At 40.9% G+C, this 19961-nt stretch overlaps 1 protein-coding gene across 1 annotated transcript; it reads left to right on the top strand.

Annotated features, from left to right (window-relative positions):
- Positions 1-312: 312 nt before the first annotated feature.
- On the top strand, positions 313-15159 carry cfap276 (cilia and flagella associated protein 276). Its single transcript, XM_078547752.1, has 5 exons — positions 313-393; positions 6373-6489; positions 9657-9769; positions 13139-13341; positions 15005-15159. The coding sequence occupies exons 1-5, from the start codon at positions 313-315 to the stop codon at positions 15073-15075; spliced, it is 585 nt and encodes a 194-aa protein (XP_078403878.1). The 3' UTR covers positions 15076-15159.
- Positions 15160-19961: the final 4802 nt, after the last annotated feature.

Raw genomic sequence — 19961 nt, 5'->3', positions numbered from 1 at the left:
ACTTTTGTTACATAAGGTGACTGTACAAGGATAGACTATCTCCTTTGGCTGGGGCGTCATTGCCGAGGGACCATTTGATAGTAGTCTTTACTGGTCCTTCACTTTCCTAAACTGTAGAGATGTGGACAGCAAGTCCTCGTTGTGTTCACTAGAAGGCAGCAGAGAGAACACGTGGTAACCATGGAAATTCTGAAACGTGATAACCTAGCAACGGGTTGTAACACTATAAACAAGTCACAACGCAACTACATTAAGTCAGGGAGATTTCTGCCCGTCAGAATTCTGCAGCAGCCGCCAGCTCGCTGAAAAAAAATGCCTGAAACCAGAGACCCATTCCCTTTCCCAAGATTTGAAAACGATGATAATTTCAGAGGTCGGAAAAAGGACACGCAGGTATTGCAACAATATTGAAGTTTACATTACCACGCACTATGCAAATTTGCTCCTTGCATCTTATTGCGGATTTCTCCTTTTTTTTTGGATATAATTAGACAATTTTGCCGGCGTTGTTAAAGTAAATTCGGCATTTCATCAGTTCTTTGTATTTTTGATACACACATTTTGGCACGAAATACGCATGGCATACAAGATATCTATATGCAAAACTGCTAGGACGCATTACGGTTTTTATCTGGAGACGTTCACATGGACATTCTATTAAATGTTTGCCGGTTTATTAATTCCTGTAATATGCAGCAAGTTACTGAATAATCCACGATTTCATATGTGAAATATATGCAGGAACGTTCCATTTTAAGTCAGTAAAAGCACTCCGAGTAACGATACAGACCGTAGCTCAGCTTCCTTCCCCTCCACCGAACATTCAAGTCATTGACATTATTTTTCAACGTCCGTCGAATAGTTACTGAGCATAAAAATTGGACACGGGATTAACATTTTAAGCAATGCTCCGGTAGCTGTCTCGGGGTATCAATGGGTGGCACTCTTGCAATCACAAGGTTGTCCTCCTCCAAGGTTTGTGTACGAAGCCAATGCTGGTGCTTCAGCGTGGCACTGAGGGAGTGCTGCACTCTCGAAGGTGTTGTCTTTAGGATGAGACGTTAAAACTGTGGTGCCATCTGCCTGCTCCGCCGGATGTAAAAGATCCACAGTACTATTTAGAAGAAAACCAAAAGCTGCGCGGGGGGGCGGTCGGTATCCCTGCTGCCTTGACCAATATTTATTCTTAAATCAAAAAAACAGATTATCTGGTCATTATTAGATTCCTGTTGTGGGAGTTTGCTTTGTGCAATTTGGCTGCTTCATTTCCTTCATTATGATAGTCACTACACTTCAAAAGTACTTCACTCACTGCAAAGTGCTTTCAGACATACAATGATTATATAAATGCAAGTCCTTCCTTTTTTATATCCAACAGTTTGAGTCATTTTGGTTCCTCCAAGTAGTTTTAATAAATTGATTCCTTTCTTATCTGTGATTGCTCCCTGCAACATAATTACTATCTATACAAACTACAAAAAGGATGCATTGCATACTACACTATCCAACTTTGCAGGCAACATAAAAATAGGGAGTGTGGTTAACTGTGAAGAAAATTATAAGGGACTTTAGGAAGTAATAGACAAATTAATATCCGGGACGAATTGATGTTAGAGGAAACTTAATGCAGAAAACGATGAGGCAACACATTTTGGGGGGATAAATGAGGAGAGACAATATGCACTAAATGGGAACATTTGAAAGGAAGCAGAGACTGAGGTTCAAATTCCCAGATCTTTTAATATGGATAAAAAAAATCTGTAAGAAGGAAAAGCAGACCCCAGATTTTACAAATAAGGGAGTCAAGAACACTTGGCATTTTAAACCCATATAAATCATTTTTAGCCCACTGGTAGAATGTATGTTTAGTTTAGGGCACCTTACTTTAGGAATGATCCCAAGACCATGGAGAAGATACAGAAGAGATTCACTAAGTTGATAAAAGGGACTAGAGCTTAATTAAAAAGAGAGACTAATTAAACTGCAGCTTATTTCATCAGAGGTAAGAAGGTTAAGAGGAGACTGATCTGAGACTATGGTAATTAGAAAACAAATTTAAGATCAGGGTTGACAGGCTTGGCTACCTATCCAGCCAGGAAATCTTGCAGCATGAGGCTATATCCTGGAAGTGTGTAGGTTTAGTGATTATTGGAGGTAAAATGGCAGGTGGAGTGGTGGGTAGGCCATTGCTTCAGGGGTGATTACGGGGTGGTTGAAGCTCAAGGGGAACGTTGGGGAGACCAGATGTGGAGGGGAGGGTTTCTGAAGGAGCGATCATGGGTCAGGGAGGAGTCAGAGATCACCAGGGAGATCAGAGGTGATCAGGAGATACTCTGAGATTGCAGGTGACAACAGGGACCAACGATGGGGGTGCTGGTGATGAGGGGGAGGGTTTGTGATAATGATGGGAGTTGATGATGGGGGCAGATGGTGAAGATGGTTGGGGAATGCTTACAGGTCAGTTTGATGGGCTTGGCATAAACACTCCTGCTCTGACTGGTCCAGGAAAAAAAAGTGTTCTAAAGTACTTACCTGAAGGATCCAGCCCTTCTTGTCTCTGTTAACTGCCAGATTTCCTGAGGTTTGGGAAACATGGCCAACAACAGTTATAGACTAAGACACTGTATAAACAGAGGCATGCAGCCTCCTTAAAAAATGTCAATGATCGATCCGCCACCTGAGAGCCCCCTGTACCACCTCCTTTAAAACTGAAAGTAAGCTACCCCAAACCAAATATACGTTCTACCAGTGGCCTAAAAATTATTGATATGTTGTCTGCAAATTTGGATAATATATGCCGCTTATCGCCAAGTTCTGAATGCAATGCATCCCTTTTGTATTTTGTATGGATAGTAATTGTTAAAGAGAAAGCAGTCACAGTTAAGAAAGGAATCAATTTATTAAAGCAGCTTGGATGAACCAAAATGACTCAAACTGTTTGATATAAAAAAAAGAAAGATTTGCATTTATGTAGCACTTCACAATCACTCAATGTCTGAAAGCACTTTACAGTGAATGACGTACTTCCTAACTTTATCCACTTTTTTGGTGCTGATTCTGCTCTGCATTCAACTTTCTTTATATCACCTACCTACGGGCTGTTTACAAATGGTCTGCGGCGTTTTCTACATTACAACAATGGCTGCAATTCACTTATAGGCTATAAAGCACTTTGGGTCATCCTGAGGTCATGGAAATTGCTTTATAAATACAAGTCTTCTTTTCTTTCATCATTCCATATTCAATCCTTCTTTATCCAATACTTACATTGGCAGGATCACATCTGCCCCTTAATGGAAGTCTCCCATTCATTAATAAAGCTGCTGAGAAGTTTAGTTTGGTCTTTATTGCCAATCATTTTTCTACTCAACAATGCCTAACTTTTTATAATGCTCAGGTATGTGCAAAATTTGAGTACTACTTGTATGTCTGGGAGTGTCTTAAAATCCCTCTTATATCCTAGTCAAAAATGAGAAAAATCTTGTCAGAAAGGTATTCCATATATCACCTTCTGGCCTGCTTTATCAGTACTGTAATGATTAATACTTGCCTGAACCTTCTTCTGTTGCAGTATTCATCCTAAGCTGCTTCCTGGCAGTTCTTCCTCTTCCCTATGTCCAAATGGACATGAATGTGCACCAGCAGCAAAGCTCCTTGTCAATGGTGAGGATTCCCACAATTTAGCCACCTTCCCTCCTTCAGCCTTTCCTTTCTCCTACAATCAGCGAATATTTAAACAAGAAGTTTTGCATCATTTTAACACCATTTCCCTTGTTCTAAAATTGCAATCATATTTTTATGTTGTGGGGAAATGTTTCCATGTTATTTCTAAGAATTTTAAAAAAATGTTTGTTTCATTAAATCTTATAATTCTTGCTTCACTTCTCACATAACTAACAAAGAATACTGAAAAATAATAAATTGATACCAGAATCAGAACTCAAATTTTATGACTGTATTTTGATTTCCAGCATCTGTTCCAGTCTTCTTTAAACCTGAAACTAAAATTAGTTCTAGGATTAAATCTTTATTTCTGCACATTAAATTTTAGTTTGAGTTTAGTTAGTTTGCATATAACATTTTTTCTTAAATTAGGCTATTATTGCTTTTGTTACAAAAATATAATAATTTTCATAATATTTTTCTGGTTCATTGTGACATAGGTTTATGGGTGTAAGTATAGGTGGTTGGGTCTGTGTGATTTAATTACATTTGGAGTCAAGTAGACTGCAAGCTTGAAATCATCAAAACAAGCTAGGTGTAGAAATGTGCTTGACATGCTAATGAGTAAACATGGATACTGGCATAGCATATAAGGTGTGAGGGAATTTGCCTTTTTATTTTAGGTAAATGGAGAGATTATTTGGATTCAAAGATATGTTAGTCTGTTTACAAATAGCCAGATAAGCAAGGCAATGGAGTGTGTTTATTTTTCCCAAAGGTTACTGACAATATTGGCAACGTGGAAGTTTTTATATTATGAGGAAGTTACAGTTTCAAAGACATATGGAACAAAATAATTTACATATTAAGAGAGAAACATATATAAAGGCGAATGAAAGGCTATGTGAGGAGAAGGCCATGCAAGATCTAACAAGAGTGTGTGAAACACCCTTCAAGAAGCTTCCAGCCATTTATGCATAAGTCTAGTATGTAAAGTAACTGAAGTTGGGGAAGCCATTTTGAATTCCACTGTCAAGTGGGTACTGTGTTAACTTGCTGGTTTTGTTTTAAATCTAAAATCCATTTTGGACAATTGCCTTAAAAGGGGGTATGTAACAGGGAGTCAGGTTAATTAGGAATTTTAGGAGTTGTTACACTAGTAAGTAATTTGTAGTCTTACGTATGTGTTTGAAATCTTTTATTTTGTTAATAAATATTCTAATTCAATTTTTAAAATCTCTAAAGGTCTTGGTGGATTCATTTCTTCAGTGCACACATCTTCTCATAAAAAATACAAATAGCAAAACCGGTGTGATAGTACGACCAAGTTTCCCTTGTGGATGTGGTCCACCTGGCACATATCATCTACCACGTCATAACACTTTGTACTGATCTTAAGGCTGTAATATTAATCTGGAGCTAGGACTCCACCTGGCTCTCAAGTGAAACGTAGCTCCTGGAGCACATAATCTTGTGCTTCTTGAGTTTGACAATACATGGAATAGAATAGAATGCAGTGTAATGCTAAAGCAGAAACTGAACTGGACTAGCCATATAAATACTGTGGCTACAAGAGCAGCTCAGAGGCTAGGAATCCTGTGGCGAGTAACGCACCTCCTGACTTCCCAAAGCCTATCCACCATCTACAAGGCATAAGTCAGGAGTGTGATGGAATTCACTCTACTTGCCTGGATGATACAGCTCCAACAACACTCAAGAAGCTTGACACAATCCAGGACAAAGCAGCCCACATGTTTGTTTGTGGAAGGGGTGTCAATCTGTCCCTCCACCACCAACGGAGTCGCAGCAGTGTGTACCATCTACAAGATGCACTGCAGGAACTAACCAAGGCTCCTTAGCACTTTCCAAACCCACATACGCTACCATTGAGAAGGACAAAGGCAGCAGACACATAGGAACACCGCCACCTGGAAGTTCCCCTCCAAGCCACTCACCATCCTGACTTGGAAATATATCGCTGTTCCTTCGCTGTCGCTGGGTCAAAATCCTGGAATTCCCTCCCTAACAGCACTGTGGGTGTATCTACATCACATGGACTGCAGTGGTTCAATAAGGCAGCTCACCACCACTTTCACAAGTGCAATTAGGGATGGGCAATAAATGCTGGCCTAGCCAGCAACACCCACATCCAATAAATTAATTAAAAAAAACCAAAGAGCGTCCTGGCATTTTTTTTTAGACCTCTTGTAAATATTTTAAATCTTCTTGGAGGTAATTTAAATCTTTAGTCAGTATGAACATAGCCACCTGCCGTATCTAAATATTCAGGGAGGACCTTTGTATGCATTTAACAACATGACATGCAGCTCTCTTCTGTGTGGAAGGATCAGAGTTCCAGCAGCTCGTGTCAATAGTGCTGGACAGGCATAAATGTATTAGATTTATTGATGAAAATACAATCGTTTTAGTTCATATCAATTTTTCTCATTATTTTAGTTAATGAAAAGGATCACTGGTTGAGAACTGGGCTTAAACTGCCAAAAAATATGAAACTTAGGCTTTGCAGTTACTTAGCAGAAGAAATTTAATCCAATTAAGCTGATCTGGTTTCAAACCTGATTGTAGTTCTAAAAGGAGCATGCACAGATCACCCCAAAAGATAATTATGTTAAATATTTTTTATCAGCAAACATATTAAAGGGTAAGATTGTGACCTCCTTGATGTTTTGCATTCTCATTTTCTTACAGGATCATCAGTATCTCAAACCAACTCATTTAGCTCAACTGGAGGATCCATGGAATCGACTCAATGCAGCAGGAACTGTGTCAAGTGCAAACAAAGGAATTTACCTCTATAATCCCAAGGTATAAAATGTATAGGATACATGAAATTTTGCAGTAAAACGTGACAGCCATTTACTATGGAGGTGGTTCTGTTTGTTGGTAACTTACTGTTATCTGTAAAGTGAAATTCTAGAATCTGTTCTGGGAGGTTGCTCACAAGATCAATGCAAATTAGGCCCACTGAAGGTCATCCAATCAGAATTCTTTGATGCCGGGAAACAGCCTTGTGTTTCTTTAGTGAACCACCTCCATGGTTTGAATATCTTGGTGACCAAAGCTAAACAGAATAGTGAAGCAGCATTTCACTTGCATTTCCCCTAACTTAGTCTACTGCATTCGTTGCTCCCAATGCGGTCTCCTCTACATTGGAGAGACCAAACGCAAACTGGGCGACCGTTTTGCGGAACACCTGCGGTCTGTCCGCAAGAAAGACCCAAACCTCCCTGTCGCTTGCCATTTTAACACTCCACCCTGTTCTCTTGCCAACATGTCTGTCCTTGGCTTGCTGCATTGTTCCAGTGAAGCCCAACGCAAACTGGAGGAACAGCACCTCATCTTCTGACTAGGCACTTTACAGCCCTCCGGGCTGAATATTGAATTCAACAACTTTAGATCTTAAACTCCCCCTCCCCCCATCCCCACCCCGTTTCTTCCCCCCCCCCCTGCTTTTTTTTCAATAATTTATATAGATTCTTCTTTCCCCACCTATTTCCATTATTTTTAAATCTAAAACTAAAACCTCTAGTCTTTCCACCCCACCCCCACTAGAGCTGTACTTTGAATATCCTGTCTTCCATTCTTAATTAGCACTTTTCTCAAAGACCACCACCTTCAACACCTCTTTGACCCTTTTGTCTGTGACATCTTTTGATTACCTGCTCATCTCCACAATCATCACACCACACCCTCAATGTGTCTCTTCCCCCCCCCCCACCCACCTTAAACCAATTTATATTTCTCCTTTCTTCTAACTATGCTCCAGTTCTGCCGAAGGGCCATGAAGGCTCGAAACGTTAACTGATTTCTTCTCCGCCGATGCTGCCAGACTTGCTGAGTTTTTCCAGGTAATTCTGTTTTTGTTTTGGATTTCCAGCATCCGCAGTAGCTTTTAGCTTTTTGTTTTTATCAGAATATTTAATATATTGATTCTCCAACATAGGCTCAAACAACAGTAAAACTTTCTCTCTAACAAAATAATTAAGTCATTTATTGGTTAGATGCACTCAGTTAAGTTTCATTATCCTGAATTCGCAGGTTATACACGAGGTAGATTTTGACTTTGTGGGGCAACGTAATACAGATGATAGGAAATCAGCAGTTTCCTTTACGTATCTTATGATTTTTATCCAATTGACTTCAATACATCTAAAATCAGAGGAGAGGTATAATGGCCTGCTGATTCCCTATTATCCATTTAGACCATCGCACAAAGTCAAAATCTACTCCATGAATTATATTTAAAACAGGATGCACAAGCGAATAGGTGACTCTGAACTGTTGGTTAAAAGGGCATTAGTTAGTGTTCCAGACTGATATGGTGAATATGATTGTGCACAGGAGCTGGAATGAAAGATAGGGTGACAGATACTTCTGGCCCGAGAGTTAGGACCTGCCTGCCTTGGGGTAAGGAGACTATGGACACAGATTTTAAAAGTCCAGCTTTTAATAAAGGATGTTATCATAGCATGGAACCTGCGTGCAGCATGCTGGAGATCTGAGAATGTGCAGCAGGAGACAAGTCAATGCAACGATTCTGTCATCTACATTGATGAAGGTGTGTGCAGCATTGTCCAACCTACAACATGGAGAATCTCCAGACTGAACTGCAGCATAAGACCTGAACATAGTCATATCTTCTGCAATGGAGACTTGATCTGCTGCCATATATCCTTGGGAACCAAATTGGTTCTGGTTGTCTCTCCAAGCCATTGAGGCTTGGACATAGAGAGGCATCTCTCAGAGTTTCAATAATCTCTTGGACACCATTTGTTTTCCTGCAAATCAATGGCCTTGCAGAGTTACTACCAGTACCAGTGGCATAGCAGTTATGGAGTTTCATGATGATGTTGCATCTCAGGATGGTATCACATGCTTACCTCTCACGTAGAACATGCAGCATAAAAACTGGTCATTTGGCCCAGCTGGTCCATGCCAGTGTTTATGTTCCACATGAAACCCCCTTCCACCTTTCTTTACCTAATCCTGTCAACATAAACTTCTATTGCTTTCTCTGTCATAGGTTTATCTGGCATCCTCTTAAATGCATCAATGCCATTTGCTTTAACTACTCCTTGTGCTTGCGAGTTCCAAGTTCCAACCACTCTCTGGGTAAAGACAGTTCTCTTGAATTTTCTATTAGGTTTATTGATGATGATCTTATAGCTTTACCATGTGGGCAGTAATTGAAAACAATTATGGTTGAACACCTGCCTAAAAGCCTGCCAAGTGAAAAATAACTCTCCATGTTGCCTTAGTGTGCTGAATATCCTTCTGTGATTGTGCTTCCTATTAAATAATAGGGACAATTTTTATCCAACGACGCACATCACTTAAGCACAAGTCATGCAGAGCACAGTCAAAATGCAGTCCACTTCACCAAAACTCTCCTGTATTTGTACATTTAGGATGTTTAAATCAGCTCATGCACCTGAGAAGCCAGCCCATCTCTTGAAAAGGTTTCATCTCTGGATACAGAGATGGAAGTGTAATGGCTGCAGCAGTGATAATGTTTGAGGCTGAATGGAACATCTGCTGATATACATTCTTATGGATATCTGCCCAGCATAACTAGATGAAAGTGAGGGCAGAGGTGATATCCTTTCCATATTATACATGCTTGTGCCTGTTATAGGTGCAACCCAGCATGCCCACTCCAAGAAGCACCAGAAGTCCTGAGGGAATGCAAAATCTTGGCATAACAAGGTCCTACCCAAATTTTTCTCTGCTTTGCTCCCAGAGATTAAGTGGTCCCTGGGAATGGATGAGAAGATAATCACCGAAATAGCTCCAAAACATGTTTGGTATTAAGTTTCATTAATTATGAAGCAGAATAATGTAAATATGCAGAAAGCATCTTCTTGAATATTAGTTAAAGTTAAAACATTTCTTTTAATTAACACTTCTACAGTTCACAGTCAAGTTACTGACTTTGTCTGTATAGTTTTGAAGGCTGTACATTGTTCTAACAGGCACCTAGAGACAGTCTGGATCTTCATCTTAATACTGTTTATAATCATTCAGAAGATTTTTTGAAACATAAGAATGAGGTACTTCTTCAAAAAGCAACCTGTGATCCTCAGAGGTAAGTGTGTTGTAAGACAAATAAATTTCATGTTACCCTATCATTCAAACTTTAATAAAAAATACTCTAATTGTAGTGTAGGCATTCACAATTGGGTTCACAATGGTTTGAGATTAATTTTGACACTTTTGTATCCATTATTTCCAAGACATAGTTTGGGGAAATAGCATTTGCAACACTTTATGAAGGTCCTTTATTCATATAGTTTTGTGCCACCTTGTCAAAAGTTCCCACAGACCAAAAAAACCCCCACTGTTTTTCATGAAGACAAATGTAAAGATCGATCTAGTTAATCTGCACTGTAGACAAGTCAAAGGAAGGAACTAGCTGAACCTAACTACAATGTGAAGATGTAGGACAAACCGTAAATTAAAGAACAATGTAATTGGCTGATTTTCCATTTTGGTGACACCTTTCTCCCATACTATCTTCAAGAATTCCAGTGAGACTTCAAAATTGCTTGCAGCATAATTTTAATGTTTCTCTGCCTGGTAGAAACTCAAATGCTGCAGCAGCCACTGAAACTGGGTTTGAGTTTGCTCCTAATACATACAGATTAGACAATCGGAGATGGCCCTGCCATAAACCTCCTTGCTAAGTCCTTCAATTTCTGGGCCAGCGAGTAAAGTCAGAAAGGCTGTAGACCTCCAGTCTGCTCTTTTTGGACAGCAGCCAAAAAGTCCTTGATCCAATTGCTGTCGGGAAATGGTCTATTTTTGTTTCTCATTTTTGGGTACATGTCCATTCCAAAAGGAATTCCTATAACAACCGCATGCAAGAGTTATGTTAATAAATTGAACCCAGAAATACAGCTGGGTTCAACTGCATTCAGGGACAGCATACTTCTGCTGTGCTTCATCTGTCGTGTCTGGAAAATCAGCCTCATCAAATATAGCTAATGACTTGAGAATTGTATCAAATAACACGTCCCTTCAGCTGCTCACAATGGGCAGAGAACTGACTGTACTCAACCAGTCTGTGCTTGCAAAATTCAGAGCATAATGTCTAACATTCGATGTGATTCCGTGATTGGGCAGCGCTAGGCTGGATAATCCCAAGTGTGATTAGCATAACGCTAACAACCAATTTAGTATTATCAGTTGGGTTCGCAACATAGCTCACTTATGTTTATTAGAAGCTACATATATTCATACACAGGGGTCTATCCTCTGCAGGATAAAGAAACATGTACAGGCATTGTACCATTTTTTGAATTAAACAAAAGCTTAGGGAACCAATAGTTTCCTGGTGTATTCACCAGCTCAACCAGAGTTGAATTGCCAACCAATCAGCATCCTTTTCTCATGCAGTATAAATTGTTGCTCCCTTTGGAATTTGGCATTCTTGCATCTGTCCTGATGATTGCAAGATGAAAAGCTTCAACAGCATGTCTCTCTTATTTCGGCAATATTCAAGTTCTGTATAACCAAGCAACCAAATATAGCTTAATTGTTCTCTTGGCTGTTTATGGGCAAATCACTGTTGTATTTACATATAACACAAATCATTGTATGTAAAATATTTTGAGGCATGATTTTTTTTTAAGATTCATTAGTTGGGTGTGAACATGACTGGCAAGGCCAGCATTTATTGTCTATTCCTAATTGCCTTTGAGAAGGAGTGGTTTGCATACAGCAAAGTGAACAATGCCTCATTAAGCTATATTTGGTAGTGGAAAGAATGTTAGTCAAGACAATTCCCTACTCTTGAAATTGTACCAAAGAGCACTCAACCAAAAGATAAGTAAGACTTTAGTTAACCTTTGCCTTTGAAGTGCCACACTTCTGACAATGTAGCATTCCCATTTATGCTATAGTGAAATAGTAACCTAGGATACTTGCTCAAGTTCTGGAACGGAGCTTGAGCCCATAATTTTCTGGCTTGGAGAGAAGAAGCCTGCCAAATGAAAGCTGACTCTTAATTACAGTAAATATAGCATTAGTTGCACAATAAACTGTTCTTCAAGACCTGCATCAACCCCAAATGTTCCAATAAGAAAGTCATATTTTGTCCCCGTGCCAACTTTTTGTAGGGGTTTCATCCCAAGGTGACAGAACCACACACATTATGAATCTGAAGTAACTATTAAAATGATAGCAGTAAAGTCAGAACTAGCTTCAGCAGCACATATTATCCAAACAGAGCTCAAATATGCACTTGCAATGAATTTTAAATATATTTTTAAAAACTTTACTACCCAAGGCACTTGCCTTTTCTTCGTTCTATTATTTTCCCCAATCCAGTTTTACTACATTTTCCTTCTTCTGCTTTTGTTTATTTTACTGTATCACTATCTAATGTACCCTATCCCTCATAGTCATCCCCACATTTACAAATAAAGAAAAATTAGACAACAGGTATTGTCGTGCATCCATTCAGCACAGAAGGCGGCCATTTGGCCCATCATCCCTGCTTTTTTATCCATACCCTGTAAGTTCCTCATCTTCAAGTACCTGTCCAATATCCTTTTAAAACTATCTATGGAATCAGCTGCCACCACCTTTTCAGGTAGAGGGTTCCAGATCCTAACAACTATGTCCCCAGTAGATCTTTTGCCAATGATTTTGGATCTATGACGTCTGGTCATTGACCCAGCCACCCACCAGAGGGAACAGTTTTTCTCTATCCATACCAAAACCTTTCATTATCTTGAAAAACCTCTACTATACCATCTCATTACCTTCCATATTCCAAGGAGAACAGTCCTGGAATTTACAATCTTTGCTTATAACTGAAGTCCATCATCCCTGGTAACATCCTTGTAGACCTCTTCTGCACTATTTCTAAAGGCCTTTACATCTTTCCTGAAGTGTGATGTCCAAAATTGTGTCTAATACTCCAATATTGGGTTGTATTTATGGAATCATTCAGTATAAATCAAAGGACAACATTCTGTCATTATACAGCACCCAGCTTTGGTTCCCTCACATGCTTTGTAATATGATAGCCTTGGAAAAGGCTGAGAGGGGATGAATGGGAATAACTCCTGGCTTTAATACCCTTAACTACTTAGATAAGCTTAAGGACATGGGTCTCCTCACTTCAGAGCAGAAGCAACCTAACAGAGGTCTATGAAATAATGAAAGAGTTGGATAGAGCAACAATAAATAGATTATTGCAGTTTAACATATTGGGGTGAACAAAGGAACATGAATCTAAACTATGTAAGAATGGGGATAGACTGGATTTTGGACAATCTTTTCCCAGGGAGTAGTGAGACTGTGGAATATATTACTGGCTGGCATGGTGGGTGCTGACTTTCTGCAACATCAGAAATGCTGTAACTAAGCAAAACATTTAAGGTCTTGGCAAATCACATCTGTGAACATATAACTTATTTTTTTGCTACATTTTCTGAATTATTTACAGAGGCTGTTGGTTGGGCACAGATGAGCAACAACCGGAAGACGTTTTTCGTAGGAAAATAGCAAAGGATAGAGTGCATAAAGATATTTGTGGTTGTGCATCCGAGGAGCTGGAACCCAGAGCTCACTATTTATGTGAAAGACCTCCCCCGAGACTTTGGATGTCGCCAGCAAAATTATCTATTCATAGCATTGATGGAACAATAAGTGAGAAATCAGTTCTGTGAATTTTGCATGTACTTATTTCTGTCATGTGTGTTACCTAGCAAGCTTAGCTGCTGGTGTAGGATCTCTTTGTCCCTGACTCCCCCATCCTGCCACCCCCAACCATCCCCCCAACATGCCCATGCTTCAATAGTTAGTTATTTGAAATAAAACAGAAAAGGGACATATATAGAATTCCAACATGCAATGGTTGATTTGTTTTGATTGGGGTGAAAAGAAGCAAATGAACATTGCCATATATTGCCCACATGTAAATAGCATTCACAAATTCGACCTGACATCAGCAAATGGTCCATTTCCATATGGTGCTTCATTATATTGGACCTTTTATGCAAAGCTTTTCAAAAGTGCCCGTTAAAAAGTATTTCTAAACATCCAGAAGGAGGAAGAAGTTACAATAATACTAATTTTAATGCTTAATTTTGTTATTAAGTGATACTGAATACTGAGGTATCATATTCCATCCCACATCAAATTATAGCAACATTATGGAGTTTCATTTGTAGCTATTGACATTTAAATCAAGAAAATTTAGGCATAACTCAAAATGTAAGGTGAGATTTTAACCCTGCTTGTCCAGTGGAAACCATAGGCAGACCAGTGTCTGGCGATGTCATGCTCCCTTTCCACCAACTTCCATTTTAACATGCTCTTCTGGGGAGGCAGAAAGGACACTCTCAGGTATCTGGCGGGTCTTTGTTTAAAGATGCATATCGGGCACCAATGGCCTTACAAGGAAAGTTAAAGTTTCCATGCTCTGGCACCTCACCACTGATTGTGAAGCTGTGCCACTATTCTTTCCCTGTGGCTTATCTCAGCGCTGGAGATCATTCCTTTAGTACCCACCAACAGCTTCCTGTGGCATTGCATGCTGCTCCTGTCCACCAGCCCGCTGTAGCTTCTCTCCATTTCAGGAAAGTAACTGCTCAGGTTCATGCAAATCAAGCCTGGGAGTCAAAATTTCCCAGCCTCAGTGCTGTGATCAGGATGGTTTGGCAACTGTCTCAGCATTGTCCCGACTTAAAATTGGAGCTTTATTTTTAAAAAAAGTATATTTGCTCAAATTAATGGAGATTTTATTCTTGCGCTTCTGAAAGACCTGGTTGGTAAACATTCTATGATCCTGCTGTTACTTGTTGCTGCACCGCCATAACTTCACCAAAAATGTATTGGAAGCCATATTCTGTTGCAGTTCCAGTGAAGTAATGGTGACTTAGCAGCAGAAGGTCCAAGGAAAATTATGGGTTTTTAAATATATATTACTGAATCATGTGTGCTAGGAAGCTCCAACTTTTGATCTCTGTTCCATTATGAAACCTCTGCTAAAATCGTAGCAGGACACTGCATTGTGATTTTTACCCATGTGAAAGCAAATACAATCAATTAACATTCTTGATCTTGATCTCTTCTCTGCCATTAAGTACTTATATGTGAGCTTACAGTGAGGATAGTGTCAATTTTAGATGTGATGCACCCCCATCGGATTAACATGCTCCTGGCTGTTGAGACACACATGTTATCCCAGAGCTGGGCATGACTGGGCCTTTGGAATTATGTCCTTCAGAAAAAAACTGAATGATTTGGGTTGTGGAAGAGATTGTATTTTAGACAGAATGTTACATGTTTTGTTTACTTTTCTTCACAGGAAGCCAACACACAGCTGCCACTAACAGAGGATATTCTAGGAAATTTGATGGTGGCTTCTTTACAAACTGAGCAATACTCCACTAATATTTTGATTGACTGTTTGTGTTTCCCCTTCAATAAGACACTGCAAGATAAGGAGCATGTAGCAGCAATACTGTGAAGTAGCATCTCAATAATGGTCTTTTCATAAGATAATTAAATGATTGCAATAAGAAAACTCAAAATATTGTTTCATGAAATTTTTATCTTTAAGCTTCTTGGGCTTGCAATTCCAAGGTTAGTTTTGGTGCATGATCTAAAACAACATTGTGTGGAAGTAAAATTGGGCATAACTATTTCCATCGGGTTTTTACCACAACATCACTCCCTTTGCATTTCCTCATGCTTTTAGATTCTTCTTACAATCAAGCCGTAAAGTCCCGAATGCCTTTATTTACATATATTATAATTGAGGCCTGTGGCACTGCTGCTTAGTGTTTCTAGTGTTTATGCACACAGATTACTGAGGGTAACTTTGGGAGTTATAAGGCACAGCTACAGAAGTGAAGAATTTCTGAGCCTGAAGTGTCTGGGGAGAATTATTAGCAATTTTTACTCTGGGGAAACACTTTTTTGCAGTACTTTCTTTCTTACTATATGGGCTTGTTTCTCACTGCTCCTGATAGGGTCAAACCACCAGCAGGTTTTTACTCTGCTTCCAATCCTTATCCACAGACAGGATTTCTCAGCAGTAGTTACGATATTCTCTGTAAGCATATTATTGTATGCTGTTATAATGGCCACAGAAGAGGAGCAGAAGGATAATCAGGCAGCATTTAAGGGGGAACACAGCCATCCAGATATTATTCCCTGTCCCGAACTCCCACAGACCATTCAGGCAGCACAGGTCATACAAATGTACGAGATAAGGTCTCGAAGAATGGTAGACTTCACCAAAGGAACTAAAGGGCAACTCTTCACTTACTACAAGAGGATCTGCAGCTATACTCATTTGCCTGCACTGCACTGCACTCTGTGTGGTTTTCAAGGTGATCACCATACTCATCTTTTATGGTACAGGAAAGCAGGCATGTGATCTTTGTAATATCTGCCAGAGTGCAATGCAGGTATGCATTCATCATGTGAATAAACTTAACAGGAGAGCTGAGAACTCGTCACCTTTGGCATCACAGCAAGGTTCATGAAGTTGCCAGCTTTCCCCAGGCACAGGGTGCAACTGATGGAACCTATTTTTGATGCCTCCACAGAACACCTCCTCAAATATCTCAACAGGAAGAGTTTCCACTTCCTGAATATGCAGATACAGAGAATTCAATATGTCACCACCTTATCTGCTGCAAGCTATCACAATAGTTTCATCCTTTCTGATCTCACCAGGGAAGAACATCAGGTACACGTATAGTTTTTAGGTGATAAAGCATAATCCAATGCTCCCATGAAGAGTGGCCAAAACAGCAGTGGAGGACGACTTATAAGGCGGCTTATAATTGGTCATCGAGGTCCATCAAGCTATCAGAGGGTTTTCACTCCCGGACAAGTCAGGAGGATTCTGTACCATGGATCTGGCTTTTATGGTCCCCATGTCTCCCGGCTAAATGTCGGTGGGAAGTCTGCCCATGATTCTGATGGCTGCTGTGCAGCATTTTAAAGCTGGGAGCAGCGCTAAATGCTTTTAAGATGAGACAGTTTCCCCAATCTCAGGATGAAGTCCTGCCTTAGAGAGCTGTAGGTCAATCCGACTACAGGCAGTCCCACCACACCAAGGAGCCCAGGCAAGTCAAGGGTTGGGGCTGGGTGCCTTGGCAAAGGGTGGAGGTGGGGCATGTGAAGGATGGGTTCAAGAAGCCAAATCAGGAGGGTTAAAGGGGGGGGGGGGGGGCGGGGGAGTACCTCTGATAGGCCCAGTTGGCCCTCAAAGGAGGTGTATCCCCCCCCTCCCCCCTTTACTGACACCAGCTCATACAGCTAAAGCTGCCAGGCTTCCCACATGGTGTGGTTTTCCCCTGCCACAGGTAAAGTACCGATGGCAGTAGAATGAGGCCCTTATGGCCAGTAATTGGCCACTTAAGGTCCTCAATAGGCCCAAGCGCAGCAGGTCACCCAACTCCAAGCCCAACCCTGTAAAATTCCAGACAGGCCTGGATGGGCAGGTAGGTGGCTTGTAGGCCACCTGCTGGATTTTATGGAGTCCTCTGCCTTCAAACCTGCTGACTGGGGAGATTGTGGGCAGAATTTAATGTACATGATGGCTGGCTGTATAGCTGGTGAGAGCCGGCTATAGAGCTGGTGAGAGCCCTGTGTTGCCTCTTTTCGGGAAGGTGCGTCACATTGAGTACCAAATAGGACACCAGTGATGGAATTCTCTCCCACTGAGAGCTTCAGGACATAAAGAAGCCAGCAGCTTTTAATTGCTTGGCATCGTCACCATGGAGTCGTTGGCTCGTGCACTCACCCAAGGCCCAGGATTGTTGATGGACCCAGGCCACAGGTGGCAGGAGGGGAATCATGGGTGGGGGTTGTGGAGGAGGGTGTGTCAACAGCAAGAGCAGAGGGGTGGCTCTCAGTGGGTGTGCCACCCACCCCCTCTTTCCTGATGTCGGGTCTCTCGATCAGGCACCGAGTGCCTTTGAACAAAGGACCTCCCCTGGAAGTGCACAAAATACAGTTTGCTTTTTGGGCTTCCCGCATGGCAAATCCCCCACTGTCACTGGGTGAATACCAGTAGAGGTGGGAGGAGGCCCTTAATTGGCATCAGAGCGGTAAGGTCACGGAGTCTCGCCACGGATTTAACTAGGGCAGAGACGGGTAGGTGGCGGGGTCCCCAATCACCACCCTCCTATCCAATTACATGTCCCCATCACCAAATCTCAGCATTGGGTGGGGCGGGGGGTGGTGGGGGTGCACACACATTAAATTCCGTCCCGTGTCATTTATAATTGTAGCCCACTGTGTCCTTCACAATTCCGATTCTCAATTGGACTGGACTTTGACATTGCTGCACTGGAGCCATAACTAAATGGAGGAGAGCATCATGATGACCTAGACTCAATGGATTCTTTAGTAACCATTGCAAGCGACATTAGACCATGTCTTACACTAAATTCCTTTATATAAAATAGTCTACCTTTGATACCATGGCCTTACTTCCTTCTCACCACTTTTAAATAAAGAGATATTCCCTCAGTCAATTACCACTCCTATAATATGGCAATGTCAACTTTTTGCCCCATGTAACTCTGGCAACAATCATTATCTGAGTGAATAAGTTACCACTAAATAAACATGCCATTTCTTGTATGATTCTAACCACTGTGACTAACAAGGCACAATGTCGTTGTGCATTATATGTTATTGCAATGGAGTCTAAAGTGAGCACAAGCCAAGCTACTTTTTGCTAACACTGTTCTACCCCTAGGAATGTATTTCCTTACATTTATTCTAATGTTTCTCCTAGATGCAACCTAAAGGCAAGTATTGTGAGAAGGGGTTGACTGCTCTTGCTTGACAATAGGATCACGGGGCTGAGGTGGGCCCAGCCTTTCATGGTAGATTGGTCCTGTCAGAACAATTGCTGGCTGCCAACAGTCTGGATAGTGTGTTATTGCCTCCCACATTCCACCGATATAGAGCTCTAAAAGAATGGTGCCAAAGTCCTGTCATGTGTTGATGTGCTGAGGATCAGCAGTATCAGGCAAGTTGGCTCCAGCCATCAGCATTCCGCTAAGCCCTGGATTTGTGTCCCAACTGATCAGAAGATGGCTGATCCATCCTAAAATTCCTGAGAGATATGAAGCAACAATGCAGGCTGCTTTTTATTATTTCCCAATTGTCACCCGAGCTGTGTGTGCTTGTGTTAAGGTGGACCACAGCTGCTTCTTAAATTGGGATCTACAGACTCCAGTGAAGCTGCCACATGCTTCATGGATGCCTGTAAGAAAGCAACACTTCACTGATATTGCAGCAATATTGCAGCAAATGAAATCTCGAGGACTGGAAGTCACAGTTGTTTTCTGAAAGCCACTTGGTTATATCAAACTGCTACAGCAATTCCACAAGACGGCCTACTATCATCTTCAGTAGACCACCGATAGAAAATGTATCTTTATGTGCAGAATTCTATTGCTAGAAAAAAGGTATGTGAAATAATGGATGTGTCCTTTTCCTTCTTGCACATTCACTGGTTTTCTGCTTTGGGTCTAGGAGGCATTTGATATGATTATAATGATCAATTTTGACCATGACAGTCCTAATTTTAATATACTTGCCCCAGTATTCTGACCAGCTGTTCTGGGATAGCTTGCTGTCCCAGTATGACAAACCTATTGTTGCAGATGTATTTCCATTAATAGGTTTGCAGACATGTTCCATTTTCACAAATCAGGTCAACTTAGATTTGGTATTATACCATATTTGGTCAAAGGTACTCAAAAACTGTTCCAACTCGTTTGATGTGTTAATAACATTCTCTAAGACACAATCAAATCTGGCAGAACACTACTCTGTCTGAAATGCACTTGCATTACTGCTACCATGCTTAGGCAAACTGCTATCCTCCTCTGATTTTATTATCACTAATCATCACCTTTAGCCTGTTGACTGATATCGCTATGTTTTACTTTATCATTGCTACACCACATTTTACCTTGCCCTTTGCTGTGCTCAACTATATCAATATTGGCACAAATCCTCTGGTCTCCAGATCTTTGGAGATTGGATGTATGACCAAAGGTGTGCGCCAGGACCCTATGGGAATCTTGACATGCAGGCCTACATGGGAATTGCCCATGAAGTTTAAGTTTCTGATGGGCAATTCCCCTGCTCCCCTGTGTGAGCGTCTCTGACTCTGAGCCAGAGTCGGAGACTTCGGACATATCCATGGTACTTACCTGGATAGTTACCAAGAAAATGTTAGACAGATTAAAACCTTGTCCAACAACTGGGTAGCTCCATAACTG

Source organism: Cetorhinus maximus, chromosome 8 (genome assembly GCF_964194155.1).
Source record: "Cetorhinus maximus chromosome 8, sCetMax3.hap1.1, whole genome shotgun sequence".
In the NCBI taxonomy this organism is placed as follows: Eukaryota; Metazoa; Chordata; class Chondrichthyes; order Lamniformes; family Cetorhinidae; genus Cetorhinus; species Cetorhinus maximus.
This window is presented reverse-complemented; position numbering and strand designations above follow the sequence as displayed.